The sequence below is a fragment of the Hyaena hyaena genome, unplaced genomic scaffold (genome assembly GCF_003009895.1).
Source record: "Hyaena hyaena isolate Hyena2069 unplaced genomic scaffold, ASM300989v1 scaffold_690, whole genome shotgun sequence".
Lineage (NCBI taxonomy): Eukaryota > Metazoa > Chordata > Mammalia > Carnivora > Hyaenidae > Hyaena > Hyaena hyaena.
In genome coordinates this window covers 896054-910564 of record NW_024081323.1, presented here as the reverse complement: position 1 = coordinate 910564, position 14511 = coordinate 896054, and the positions used below count along the sequence as shown (strand labels likewise).

Sequence of the window (14511 nt, the reverse complement as noted above, 5' to 3'; positions counted from 1 at the left end):
TTAGGATGAGCAGAAGCTACAGGAAAGTTTAAGGCAAGGTGCCACGATTATCGCTGCCTTAATCAAAGAAAGAAATTCTGGACTTGTTGGTCAGCTGCTGATAGCATGAAGAACACAGAGATAATTACTTACTGAATTTTAGAAACATATATCTGGGTGTCTCTGATGTGCTCCTCTCCCTATTATATGTGATAGCATGTTTATGTCTTTTATGTCTCATACTTGGTACGATGTGATGTTTGGGTTAAAAAAGTGAATCCCTGTTTATATCTGTGAAGTAAAAATATACTTTTGTGCATGTCAAATATAAATTGTTTGAATCAGATAAGAGGCAAATGGAAAGTAATTGCCTTCACATAATCTTTGCACAAAGGCATAAAAGATTGAATAGAAATAATGATGGATGAGCTTATCATCCTAGAAATGAGAATTCAGAAAACAACTATGATCTTATTTTTGTGTTAATTAGTAGATGACATTGTCTTGAAACTAATAGATAAGATTTAGGATTATCTTAATACTAAAATTGTCCTCTTAGCATGTGATATTTTGACCTGTATTCTAATTTTCCACACCTTAAAAAATAAAGAGGAGATAATAGGGAACTCTGGTTGAGATATTTTCACCGTTGGGCTCACGTTACTCTAGGTCTGTAAAGAAGATGTAATTCTTTCCTATTTTCCATTTTAAAACAGTATGTTTTCCTTGACTTATGAAAAATAATTTTGACTTACTCTCAGTGGTCTCTGACTTTTCTGAATTTGTTGAAAAGACTGGAAATCCTCATAAAAGTGAAATTATTTTGGTCAATCCTAGGTTAGTCTTTTCTGAAAAGGAGGGAGTCATTGCACCTCCAAGAATTGAATTATTTTTTGATACTGGTGCTGTTTTAAGTCAAGTTCTCAATCTTTCAAATGTCCCCTGGTATATGCATCTTAAATGTGTAAATGATTTTCCCTAACACTAAATTTTACAGTTATGTACATCTAATCATTGGAGATAACTTTTATTCTTTATTTACTCTTATTTTATAAAAACACATTAGATCAGATTCCAAGGCTTAGGTTACATGTGGAAACTATAAAAGTTCCATGAGACATTATCAGTTGAAGATAGACTGTGAGGTACCTATCTTAAGGAATTTCTTCTTAACACGTTGGATGATTTTCCTTATTTTTCTCAAGGATCTATATTAGTGGGAGAGTATGTTTTACATTTCAGTAATAGTGAGTAGCATATAATGAACATGGAGTTATCACTATTAATTCATTCTCCCAAATGAAATGTATTGTTTCATTGTGGCTTAGATCTAAATTTCTGAGCTTGCCACTTTGTTTCTCTCTTTCTAGGGATGTTAAGAAATATAAAGTAAGTGATATAATTCAAATTCTTGAGGATCACAATATATGAATAATGTGTAGATTTTTTGTTGGAATGCCTATGTCATTGTTAAGATGGTGGGTTGGCTGTGTTGTGAAAGTTTCACACCTGCACCTTTTTAAGACTTCAGGTGAAAATGTTTTAAGAATTTGAAAGTGCTTATAAAAGCAAATAGGGAAATGTTATCGGGATTTTAAAGAGAAAGTGCCTTTGAGTAAAAGGTAGGAAATGGCATATCTAAGGCACAGCAAAATTATTGTATTGATTGAATGCTGGTCAAGTTACCTTAGATTTCAACTTAATAATGGACTCTTACACCGGACAAGAATTTATCGAAGAGCAATGACTATGGCTTTACTGGAGGCAATTGGAATATTTAGTGTAATGAAGTTTTAGTTAATGTTAAGTTGTTCCTGAAATAATCACCATCATCATCATCACCTTTTCATAGCATTTAATCTTTTTCTTTACAGTTTACAAAGTGATTCACAGCCCTGACAATAATTTAAAGACGTCTTCTCGCATCCTTGAGCGCTTTAGATGGAACTGGAGGTTCAGGGATCTTTAACTGCCTTGTCCACAGCCATGTGGCTACCTACTAACAAAAAGTAGGGATTAAACTCAGGACCACTTGTAAGTTTGAACCTCATCTCCCTGTTTAATCATAATGCTGGCAAAGGACGTCCAGCCGAGGAGCTGTGGGAAGTAAGTCAGAGGCTCCCAAGGCACATTGGAGAAATGGACAAGGAGGGGCAGATCATCCCATTAACCAGAGGAAAGTCCTGAAGCTCTTGGCTTTCTAGTCATCTTTCCAACATAGAATAATTGGTAATTGTAGCCAGGGATGAAGGGAATGCAGAGAAGTATTGGCCAAGAGAGAAAGATAAACTGGTTAGTTGTTTTTATTGTTTAAGAGATCCAGAGGCAAACTATATCGTTACATTTTCATCACTGCTTCTGTAAACTTCATTACTTTCATGGGAACTGTCTATTTTCACTTTACTTTCCCAAATATCTTTAAAAATAATAGTAATTTATGTTTCAGGGCTGCTAAAATTGTCCTCTACTTATGGAAAGTTCTGTGGAGAGACTCTTTTCTTTCTATATGTTTACTAGTTCATTGAGTGTAATTTAGTTAGCCTTTTAAAGTATTTAACAGTGTGATCATTGGTTTGGTTAATGACATACTGGTAAGAGGTACACATTTTTTTTTTTTTTAAACTGCTCAGCTTGAGACATAACTTGTTGCAAGCATGTGAATTTACAGGTAATAATTAGACCCCTGTATTCCACTCAGAGCCATTCTTTCTGTGGTCACTTTAAGCGTTTTGCATTGGTTTAACAGACAGACTCTCACGTTCATACTGGATTGTTAGCAGTATCAAACTTCACTTCCTGTATCTAAATACAGTGATCATTTTATAAAAATTACAGTCCAGTAGAACATTTTCTTATATTAAATGTGCCCATTTTATTTCCTTTTAATGTTGAAACTAATTAGGCCAAGGAAAAATAAGTGATACTTTAATTAATGTGTTAAAGCCATTTTGATGAAGAAAGATTGAACTTATTTTAAAAGTGTAATTCAGAAGTTAACAGAATAAATGAAACAACACACATTACTTTAGAAGTTATTTGTATGGTTTAAAATAAGTCAATTAGAACTGGCTGTGTAGGTGGCTTTGGCACTGTACCATTTATATATGTTCTTGTACGTTCTTAGTTTTAAAATTGTGGAAAATGTACAGTTTTTTTAATGAAAGCAACACACTACTATTAAAGATTCTCAATATATTCTCTTTATAAAACAAAATATGTGTTTGATCAATAACTAACTGGTTGGTTGTTATTTTAATATCTAATGGCAGTTATTATTGCTATTTGGTGTATATAAACATATTTTTAAAACTAACTCAATTACAATTGAATAACGAAATATAACATTTACTCTCAGAAAATAACAAAGTAATGTTTTATAGAAAGAATTTAAAATCCACATTTATTATTCTGTAAAATATATTAAAAATGTGCAAAATCAGAAGTCTCAATTAGTTTTTTTCTTCTTTTCCTCGTATTTAGCAGGTTTCCTAGCAATTACAGTGGCTGCTGTGAATATAAAACTGTATTCAGACACAGTGGAATGAAGTGCTGTGATTCCTTAACTGTCTGCATGGGGGTAGTGGGTTGAATTCTGGTTCAGAAATACCCTTTCTTTCCACTTAGCTTCCAGAGGAGGAATATATGTGTCCTCCTTGACTTTGGGATTCACCGTGTAACCTGCTCTGACTAGCAGTGAGGCAGAAGTGGCTTGTATATATGCCTGAGACTAACTTCAGAGACCTTGCATGTTGCCGCTTGCTCCTTTCTGCTCTTGCCCCGACCATGAGAGGAACATGCCTGCGTGGCCTGCTGTCTCCAAAAGGAAAACAGAAGCCCAGATCAGCTGATGTCCAGCTAATTAATAAAAGGATGAAGAGGACCAGTGAGATCAACAGGGCTCCTCAGGCTAATTCATTTAACCTCCACCAGACAGGTGAGCTAGAGCAATGCTGTTGTTTGCTAATTGTTGTTTGCTAATACTCACTTTTGAAACTTTTTACTGCACACCAAGTGGTAACCAAGGAAAGAACGTATGTGGCAGTGTGTGATACGTTTTCCTCACACATCTAGGATGTATCTGGAGACACATGTTTTGCTAAGTAGGATGCTCCTGAGGAGAAATGTTGGTTAGAGTAATGATCCCAAAGTACTAGAAGGTCCTGATGGTTACTTCCCTCTATTTAATAGTTACTAAAGAAAAATAGACCTGCAAGTTTTAGAAAAGCTTATAAAGGAGGTTAAACTTTTTGGGCCTAAAATGATATTGAATTAAAATACAGGCATTTAAAAAATTTTTTAATGTTTTATTTATTTCTGAGAGAGAGAGAGAGCGGGAGCGAAAGAGAGCATGAGCAGGGGAGGGTCAGAGAAAGAGGGAGACACAGAACCTGAAGCAGCCTCCAGGCTCTGAGCTAGCAGTCAGCACAGAGCCCGACACTGGGCTCAAACCCATGAACCATGAGATCATGATCTGAGCTGCAGTCAGACACTTAACTGACTGAGCCACCCAGGTGCCCCAAAATTCAGGCATTTAAAATGATAGTGAAAATAGCTAACATTTGTTGAATGAGTACTATGTTCTAGAAACTATTCTTAGTACTTTGTGTGTACCTAACTTTTTTTTTTCTTCGTAATAACTTTATGTGTTGGGTTGTATACCAATCTCTATTTCAAAAAAATGAAGAAACCAAGGCGTATCATTTTAAATAACTTACTCAGAGTCAGAGTCACCCAAGCAGCCTGTGGGAGAAATGAGAGTCAAAAAGGGCTTTCTCACTTTAGAGTTCATATTCCTGAACACAATGACATGCAGTATTACAAAAACATAGTATTTTAAGATGTGTTAAAGAATGACTCTCAAAGAGAGTCTTCTCTAATAACAAGAAAGGAAAAAAAGCTAAATCCCATTGTTTTTCAGTATTTCTGTACTCTTCATTTCCTTTGCCCATCATCACCCACAATACATGAACATATTTTGGAACATCACTGGATCTGCCTGTGGCATTGAAATCTATAAAGACTGATACTGATGTGCAGTTACTATCAATGCAATCTCTGAGGGTTTTAAAATTGTAGGAATTTCCATAGACAGTGAATGTCAGATATACTTGCATAACATAAGTGTAAGGTGAAAAAGCAGAAGTACTTTCTTAATGAACCAGAGGTGCATGTAGCCATTTGTGCCTCTGCAACATGAGAAGACATGAAAAGAGAAGTAGAAATCCATTCATCATGTTTATAGGAGAAAGAAAAGTCTAGAGAAACTCCAAGGCATGACAAAGTATGAAGTCTTCCCTGGCCATTAGACAATCCTGTGCACATATGTCACAATATTTGCTTGATGGGAGGTTTTGGGGGTGAATGGTGCCCTGTATAATGAGCTAGACCTGAGCAGAGCCAGATTGTTTTCTCTTACCATCTGAAATATTGGAATCTTTGATTTTTAAAAATGGCTTCACAGCTGAAATGCATTATGTAAATATATTCTCTACTTAGTTGAAGATACTACCAAATAATTTGAGCACTTCTTAAAACATATGGGTCTGTTTAGCAGCATGGGTAAAGCTTGACTTGTCAAATGCATTTTTTTTTTCCTGCCAGTTTAACCTTAATTAATCTTTGCAGGGTCTCTTTGAGGTAGGTCTGTATCAGCCTTGTGATGTGACAGTTGCAAAAAGGCGTATGCAGAGATTAAGGACTCCTGATCACTCAACACCCTGAAAGCCAAACTGAGTTTGGGAATCCAGAATTTCTGAGTCTCCTTTGGACAGGTTTTCAGAGAATTAGATTACAACTAGGAGCGGCTGTTCTTTACTTAAGGTTTTAACAAAATCTAAACCTGCATCCAGAATTCTACCTGGAGGCATTCCCTCATTTTCCATTTTGCAAAATTGCAGTTGAGCCCAGGGGTAAAAACTTCAACAAGGCAGTCCTAGTGATCTTTTTGACCCGAGTAGAGACATGATTTGAGATTCCACAAGGAAGCCAATTTTGTAAGAATTTCCACTAGTCTGTAGACTGTAATAATTGGGTTATTTGGATAAGGTTTGGCAAAGCATCTAGAAGATTAACTGAATGAGGTTTCTGGAGGTTTGCCATTCTGGAGCTATCCATTTTGTTCTTTGTTCTACCTCATTATAAAATGAGCTATTGAAATTGGTTGGTTTGTTGGTATGTGAGGTTTTGCTTCCCCCCCCCCCCTTTCTTATTCTTTACATCTGAGCCCTTAATTTGGTTGAAAGCAAGCTCTTCAGTGTAAGTGGATAACAAAACATCCCTTTGAGGAGAAGGAAATAGGTGATAAAATCTGCATGTTACTAACTTTTTCAATAGTTTGAAGGAATTTCTCTTCCATCCTGTGTGTGTTTTTAAGACCCTGTTAAGTTCATAGTTCCTTTTTTCTTTTCTTGTTTGAATAGAAGATCATTCTCTTGAGTTTTAAAAATGTATTATTGAACTGCCCAGTTCAGGAATTTCATTGCCTGTTTTACTGAATGGAGGTATGTATGACCTGATAGTAAAAGAATGCTATTCAAAGACATTTCCGCCTGTTTGTTTCTTGGATCAGTTACTCTTCACATAAAATCTGGAAAGAAGCCAAAATGTGTAAACAAATTAAGAATTTTGAGTATCCCAGTGGGAATATCCATAAATTTTACCATGAATCAGGAATTTAAGATAATATGCTTTAATAAGATAGCAGGGAGAAGCAACTATAGACCAACTATTCTTGGCTTCAGTTCGAGAATCCTAATGGATATTAAAAGATCTGGTTTAATCATGCAGTCATACATAACACTACTTTTTCCCAAACATATATGTTGCCTAAATGGAAATTTTATTTTTATTTCACTAACTTTTAATTGCTTACTGTCAGACAAACTTTCAACTCTGAAGTCACTGCTTTATATTATTTGGGCATACCAAATATATATAATATGTAAATTATTTATCTTTACCATTAATAATTAATGACTCTATCCATCTGCATGAATCTGTGACTACAGTGAATGGCAGTTTGGTAGATTGGGGGTTTTTTCACTAGTTTTTTACTTTTTTTCTGATATATACTCTTCTTCTAACTATCTCTGTAGCATATGAATTGAAAATTGTGGTCTCTCTAGTTTCTTTCACTTAGAATTAAAACTTAAATGTGAAACTTCCCCTTAAGAAAGATTACCCAAAGTTTAATTTCCTTAAATTTTTAAAAGGTTTATCACTATTACGATATCTCTATTAATTTCATGTTGATTTTCAGTGTGTGTGTGGGAGGGGGAGAGAATGTAGAGAAAGAAAAAAAATGGATATATTTTTTCATGTCAACATTTGTTGGAAAGAATTAGTCTAAAACAATTGCATCATGAACTTGGGCTCTGTATGCACATATAAGAAGAACTTCTAGAGATTTGCAGATTAGCTCTCACTGATTTAAGAAAGTTTATCTTAAATAAATTGGGAAAATAGAGAAAATATATTGTACCTACTCATAACAAATACAAATTTGTACATAGTAATTATAAATAATTAACAATACTGATTAGCAAAACAGATGCAACACAAATTTTTAAGTAATTGTGTAACTTTAATAACAAAGACCTCACTAGCCCCTGATGTAAAATGATGTTACATTCTTGTTTTTTAAACCCATGTTATTAAAACCTGAACTCATATGGTTTCTGCCAGTGGCTAAACTGACTCAAAGTCATAGTCCCTACAATTTCATGAATGCTCTAGAAAAAGTCCTTCAGTTTCTTTTACTCTATTTTTCATTGCATTGCCGTGTTGTAACTTCTGCTACTAATGACAGTCTGGAGAAAGCCACTCTGGGTCCTGCTGGCTCTAGTCTTAACTGTTCCCCAAGGAGGGACCGTCTGGCATCCAGGGTATCAGACTTGGATGCTCTTCCAGCTCACTCAGAGATCTCAACCAAGGAGCAGTTCAGGAGGTGGAGGCTGGATGCTGCCAAACACTGAGGTCATCTCTCTGTCGCTGCAGGGATACATGCTGCCATCAGCCAGGAGCAAAGGTATGTTTGCCACTCACATTGGCCTATCTCCACTGGCTCACTAACAGAAATACTAAATTCCTGAGTGTCTGGGCCCGGAGAGCAAGCAGTGCCTATCCTTTACCACATCCTCATTTGAAGGATTACTGTATGCCTTATCTCAAGATGAGATACTCCTCAAGAGGGGGCGAAAGCACTATCATCCCTTCTCTTCAAGAGAAAGGCTCATGTGTCCGACAAGTTCAGCATAAAATAGTGTGAATGTCGATATATTTCCTTAAGTCTGGAGTTTTTAATCTTAGGCGTGGTCAACTTGCAACATTAAGAAAATGATCTTTTCTCCAAAAATGCCATCTCTAACTGGGAGAAATATTTTATGGGACTTCAATAAATTAAAGAAGACAGTTTTACAAAGTAACACAGTGAAGGGCAAAATATGTAAAAGAAAGACTCAGCTTTTTTTTCTTATAAAAATCTCTGTGATCTTTATTATATTAGAAGAGTATCTTAGAGACAGCTATTCAATTATAATTACCATTGAGTTTCACTTTATTCTTTTCCTAATAATTTTCACTTATCTGATATAACTTTCATGAGAGCTCAGTTATCATATTTTACAGAAGAGCCTGAGACCCATAGAGGCCACGGGAGGTTCCTAAGATCACATAGCTTGTAAGTAGCACTGCCAGCACCCAACTGCTCTATTTTTCCAATCCCCCCCATGCTTCTTCTCATCAATAGAATCTAGTTTTTCATAACAATAAAAAAGTTATAAATAACAATAAGAAATAACGAGTGATAGATGTGGTTATCAGCACAGCTATTGAGAGTCTCCTTGATCGTTTGGGTTTCAGTTTTTGTTTCGGTTCTCATTACTCTGTGGGCTCCAGGACCACTGGCAGAGGTAGTCCTTAGCAACAGAGGTGCATCTCCTGGTCAGTAAGGTGAGAAGCATACAGCAGACCAAGTGTCAGTCCCTAATTATTGAGCATCTCTTATGTTCAAGACTTCTAGGTACTGTGGGAATTGTATAAAGACCATGAAAGGCAGGATTCCTATTCTCCTTGACATTTTTTTTTTCCTGGAAAAGTGAGAAAAACAAATGAAAATTATGACCATAGGAAGTGATACAGTAAAAGTGAAATAAGTGATATCATTAGGTATTGATAGGGGTTCAGAGGAGAGAAACTTGGGCATTTGAGGTAGAGGCTTCTCTGCCTCATGGAGGCTCTAGTCTTGATGGTTTCACTTGGGCTCCTGCTAAATTCCTTCCCTGGGCTTTCACATAAGGCAGCATATCCTCCTTTGGTAGAATTCACGTAGCACCGGTGGATAACTTCACTTACTGATTACATATTTCATTAAAACATTCTCTTTATATGTCTCTGTCCACTTTGAAGATGTAATCTCCTTGAGGCTAAGCATGAAAGTTTTACCTATCTGGTTAATTTCAGTTTTCATTAAATGTAACAGTAACTTGCTAAGGTCCCTTTCAGGCATGAAATGTAATTTCAGTCTCTCAACAGTATCAACACCCTTTAATTAAGACTTTATCTGCTGGGATATAAACCCTTGAGAAATGTACAGTCTTGTTTAGCAAGAGAGACAGAATACATCGGTGAAGTGATATCTAAGAATCCACTGGAGCCTTTGTAATATGTTGGAATCTTCAATACATAAATGCACGTGTCCATAAACACTTATTTTTAAAAACTCAATTTATCTCTGATTTCAAGCCCCAATCCTGGGGGATTAGACCAGAAGTCAACCTCAGGCATCCTTTAGGCTTCTCTCTCATCATGGATGTTGGAAGACCCTGGGTCTCAAGTATCAGAGCATCATAACTGCCCCTCCCATCCTCAGCCACCAGACCTCACTGTCCTCACAGGGCCATCAACCCCTTCTCGATCTCTAGATCTCTCTTTTTCTTTTCTGGCCTGAAAGGTCCTTCCTCCCTTCCCCTTACCCAAGGATCATTAATAATGGAGTTTGGCCCTTACTCTAGAGCCAGCAGCGACTATAATTTCAGGTTCTTCCTGTTTTCCTACCTTCCAAAATCCCTGTGGCAAGGAACCATAAATCCAGGCTACTAGCTTTAAGTATAAGTAGGAGGAAAAAGTACAGAGAGCAAAACACAAATGAATTACTCAAGTAATCCTGGCTCCCATATATTTAGTAATAAATGAGGGATGCCAATGACAAGTGCCACTTGTTTCAGTGCATTTTTCTGGCATCTCCCAAACCCATCCCGCATCAACGGGTATCACGTGAACTGAGTCATCTTGCTGAATGCTTACTGAGCAACACTTTTACCCTTGGATTTGTTATTATTGAATTGAACTTCAAAAAAAACCCTGAGGTTCTGTTGTCCTCAGGATTGATTTGTTCCCCAAATTCACATCTTGTCATTATTACCAGTGCTCACTGTTCGTCCTCTTTGGGAGTTTTGGTCCCTTTAGTTTCACCTTGTCCCATGGTTGTTCCTTAGACAACTGCATATCTTTCTTTGAATTAACCATTAAATCCAGGCTCTCTCCTTTATTTCTGTGGTCATTTCAGTTTATGTCATCATCACTATAAGCTACTAGTACCTTATATGTCACACATGGCAGCAAACCACTTTCCATTTCCTGGTCACACTGTGCTTTTGCCTTGCACCTTTGAACATACTCTTACTGCCTGACACACTCTATTCTTAGATCTTTTTATACACATTTAAATCCTTTATTCTGCATCTATACTTTGGTAGTACTTACCCACTACTACAAAACTTACAGTATTTTACCACTAGACAACTTAAAAATAGAAGACATGTTTTATACATCTCTCTCCTCTTTGAATCTGGAATAGTAAATGTTGGTAGTTGGTAGAAAATAAGTGCATCAGGCAGGTGGACTTAATACAGAGTAAGCCTGCCAGATTTCCTTTCCTTTCACTAAGCCACATAGGTGATGCTCTCCTCGTTCTGAATTCCTGTGCCACCATCTTCAGTAATGTTCTACCTACTTCCCTAGCAAGTAAATCCACCATTTGCATTTCACTAGGACCCATCATCTTAGTCCACCTATTTCATGTCTGGTTCTACCCTTTAGGCCAAAACACACCGGCAGTGGAATTGAACATGTTGCCCTCTTGACTTCTCAGTTTATAATTGGCTGCTCTATAAAGCCTAGATATGCTTCAAACATGCAACGAGCATTTCATGGACATGTGGAACATTGACTTGGTGGGGATTCATTGTGAAATGGTCATCTCGTTTGCAACTGTGAAAGAAGTAACTTTTATTACCAGCTCTTTCAGGCACTGCATTACTTTATGTTCTGAAATGTAATTTCATCTAATGAAGAATGCATGTTCTGATGTGTAACGTAAACAGTCCAGCTGTTGCATAATTTAAGCTATTTCTTTTTGTAATTTACTTCTTAGGTCCTGTTATAGTGATTTTTATTTAAAAACGAATGCTTAAATGTTGAGGAATTTACAACATTTTCATACAAGGAAAAGGAAAAGAGCAGGAAGGAAGTCAGTTGTCAAAATCATTTATGAGTGGCCCCTGAACACCCGATCAGTTGTGCACTCTCATGAAAAATGCTTTAAGTCCTTGATAACTGTCATTTGTAATAGGCTTTTAAAGCTCGGTCTCCTTTGACGTTTACCTTTTACTTCAGTCTTTTCTTAAGGTATACAAATAATTCAAACAAGCTCTTGAAATCCTTTTATATACATGCTGCTTTAATGGAAGCTAAGCTCCACCTGGTGGTAGAATTTGTTATTCTTGTTTTGAACTCAGCATACACACTGAGATAATTTCTTTTTCTTTTATAATTTTTTTTATGTTTTACTTATTTCTGAGAGAGAGACAGAGACAGAGACAGCCTGAGCAGGGGAGGGTCAGAGAGAGAGGGAGATACAGAATCTGAGGCAGGCTCCAGGCTCTGAGCTAGCTGTCAGCACAGAGCCGGATGCAGGTCTTGAACCCATGAACCGTGAGATCATGACCTGAGCTGAAGTCAGACTTAGCTTAACCGACTTAGCTTAACCGACTGAGCCACCCAGGTGTCCCAAAATCATTTCATTAGTAAAAACAAATTCTGTATTCATCTTTACATGTCTACATATGTGCACATAAATACATACAGTAGTGTGTGAGAGAGAGAGAGAGAGAGAGAGAGAGAGTGTGTGTGTGTGTGTGTGTGTGTGTCTTGCAGGCTTTCCTCTGTCACAAAACTTGTGAAATGTGCTTCTTACTTATTTTACTGACACTGGCATTTAAAACATGGCATTCAGCACTGGGTGATTTTAAATGTTTTATGATGCTCAGTCTGTTGGCAGTGACCATATTGATTTTTTTGTGAAAATCACAAACCAGATCTTTCCTCCCACCCATGTCTCATATTGTTCTTTGAAATGACTTGATTTATGCTTTCATAGTGAAGGGATTTTATTTAAAGATGCTTATAATTCATATGATATCATACTAACCACATGGACAAGTGATTGAAGATATTAAGTCATATTTTAATACTGAGATAGCCCAACCCTTTACTCAGTACACAACTGTGTTCTCTCTCACAAGCATGGGAGAGCATTATTATGTATACCTCTTATATTGAGTGATACTGACATTGGGTTCAGTTAGCTTTATAAGTACTAGAAAATTCTCCAGAGTTTATACACTGGAAGCCCTCTAGCTGGATTTAACCCATGGGTATTTTTTTTCATATTTGTATTAAAATATAACAGAATTGCTGTGTTTGAAAGTTGGAAAATGTCATTATAAAAATGCAACGATCTAGCAATAAGGGGCCTTCTTTTTTTTTCAAGGCAAGTCATCTCAATGCGAACAGCATCTGCCCCTTTTTAGTTGGGGTACCTGTTCTGGTTTTCCATAAGCTAACTTCTCCTTCATGCTCACACTCTGTATCCTCATCGTTATTGGCTGGCTCCTATAGGTAGTAGTATTTGTGACCACTGTTCATCTGTGATACGTCTCTGAGAAATGTATAGTCTAGTAGAAGGAGAAAATAAAAAGAATGGGTCAGTAACCATCAAAACAATGAAGGAAGTAATTCAAACAAAAGTACAGAATTACTTCCTCTCAGATATAACACATAGCCTCAATGGTACAGTAGGTGTGCTTCAAATGTACACTATTTGAATTAAAGAAGTACTTTCCCTAATTACTAGCTGACACACATTTTAAAGGCTTCATTTTCTTTAAAACACAAACTCCTGGGCTGGGAAGTATCCAAAGCTCTATTATTTATTTTCATGCTGAGATTATTTTAGTTGTTTTAGGCTCCCTCAGATCCAAATGTTTATTTCACAGAGGGAACTGGACTCCAGACAGAGTGGCTTTGACAAAGGCACACAAGTCCTCTGTTGAAGATTTAAGGCTAAAATCTAAGCTCCCACATAAATGTATTTGCCTTCTCCACCCAATCAAACCACGTCCTGAACAGTTATTTTTATTACTAATTCAGTTGCCCAGCCTTCCAAACCTGGTCTCCCTCGGATGAAGTTAAATATTTCATGCCCTACCACTTTTTTGATATTCATTTTGCATCTCCCTTTATAGGGAGCGCCTCTTCTGTGATTAATAATTACCACATTATGACCATCCTCCCTTGTTGTAGCCAGAAAACCAGTGGTTCCCGAAGATGTTTATATTCTAACCCATGTATATATTACATCACATGGCAGAAGACAATAGGATTGAAGATGAAATTAAGGTTGTGATCAGTCTGCATTAAATATGTTACACTGCATGAAATGGGTGGGCCCAGTAATCACAATGGTCCTTAAAAGTGGGAATAGAGGCCAGGAGGAGAGTCAGAGGGAGGTTTTTAACTCTACAGGAATGGTCAGAGAGATGCAACACTGCTGGCAACCAAAGTATTCTCCTTATGGAAGAAGAAGTCACAGAACAAGGCAGGCAGATGACCTTGGGAAGCTAGATAAAGGCAAGAAAGCACACTGGCCCCTTGAGCCTCTAGAAACATAGCACCTCTAGCATCTTAGCCCTTTGAGATCCCTTTTGGAATTCTGACCTACAGGACTGGAGGACAATAAATTTGTGTCATTTTAATGCACCAAGTGTGTGGTTATTTATTAAAGCAACAATGAGAAACTAATATACCAGCAAAGAAGTTTTGGTTGATGTTTGCTTTCTGAAATCTTTGTTATGAAAAAAAATATCTTTCAAAGTAGTCATGGTTTTTATTTTTATTTTAGTATTTTGTTAAATCATAATTTTTAGACCAATGCAATGTTTACTATTCTCTTATTCTCCTCTTCTCTACCTTGTCTTGAGAATGACTGTTCTAAGCCATTCCTACCCATAGGTAGCAGAGAGAGAATGTTTGATTAAAGACGCATGTTCCTCCAGTGTGGCCTATGGGACTTTGCAGGTAGGAGACATACGGTAAAAAGAACTAGCAATAGGTAGAAGGTGTCAAAAGATAAACTTTATTTTCCACAAAAGTCCCATTGTCTGTCCATGGATTACTTCAATTTAAAAATGATAA

At 36.7% G+C, this 14511-nt stretch overlaps 1 protein-coding gene across 1 annotated transcript in view; it reads left to right on the top strand.

The window, feature by feature from the left end:
- LOC120220363 (D-ribitol-5-phosphate cytidylyltransferase-like) overlaps nt 1-2613 on the top strand; it is a 145672-nt gene extending 143059 nt beyond the window's left edge. Inside the window, exon 4 of the mRNA XM_039217444.1 lies at nt 5-2613. Within this exon, the coding sequence (XP_039073375.1) occupies nt 5-109 (105 nt within the window). The 3' untranslated portion in view covers nt 110-2613. The remainder of the gene's footprint in view (nt 1-4) is intronic.
- Nucleotides 2614-14511: the final 11898 nt, after the last annotated feature.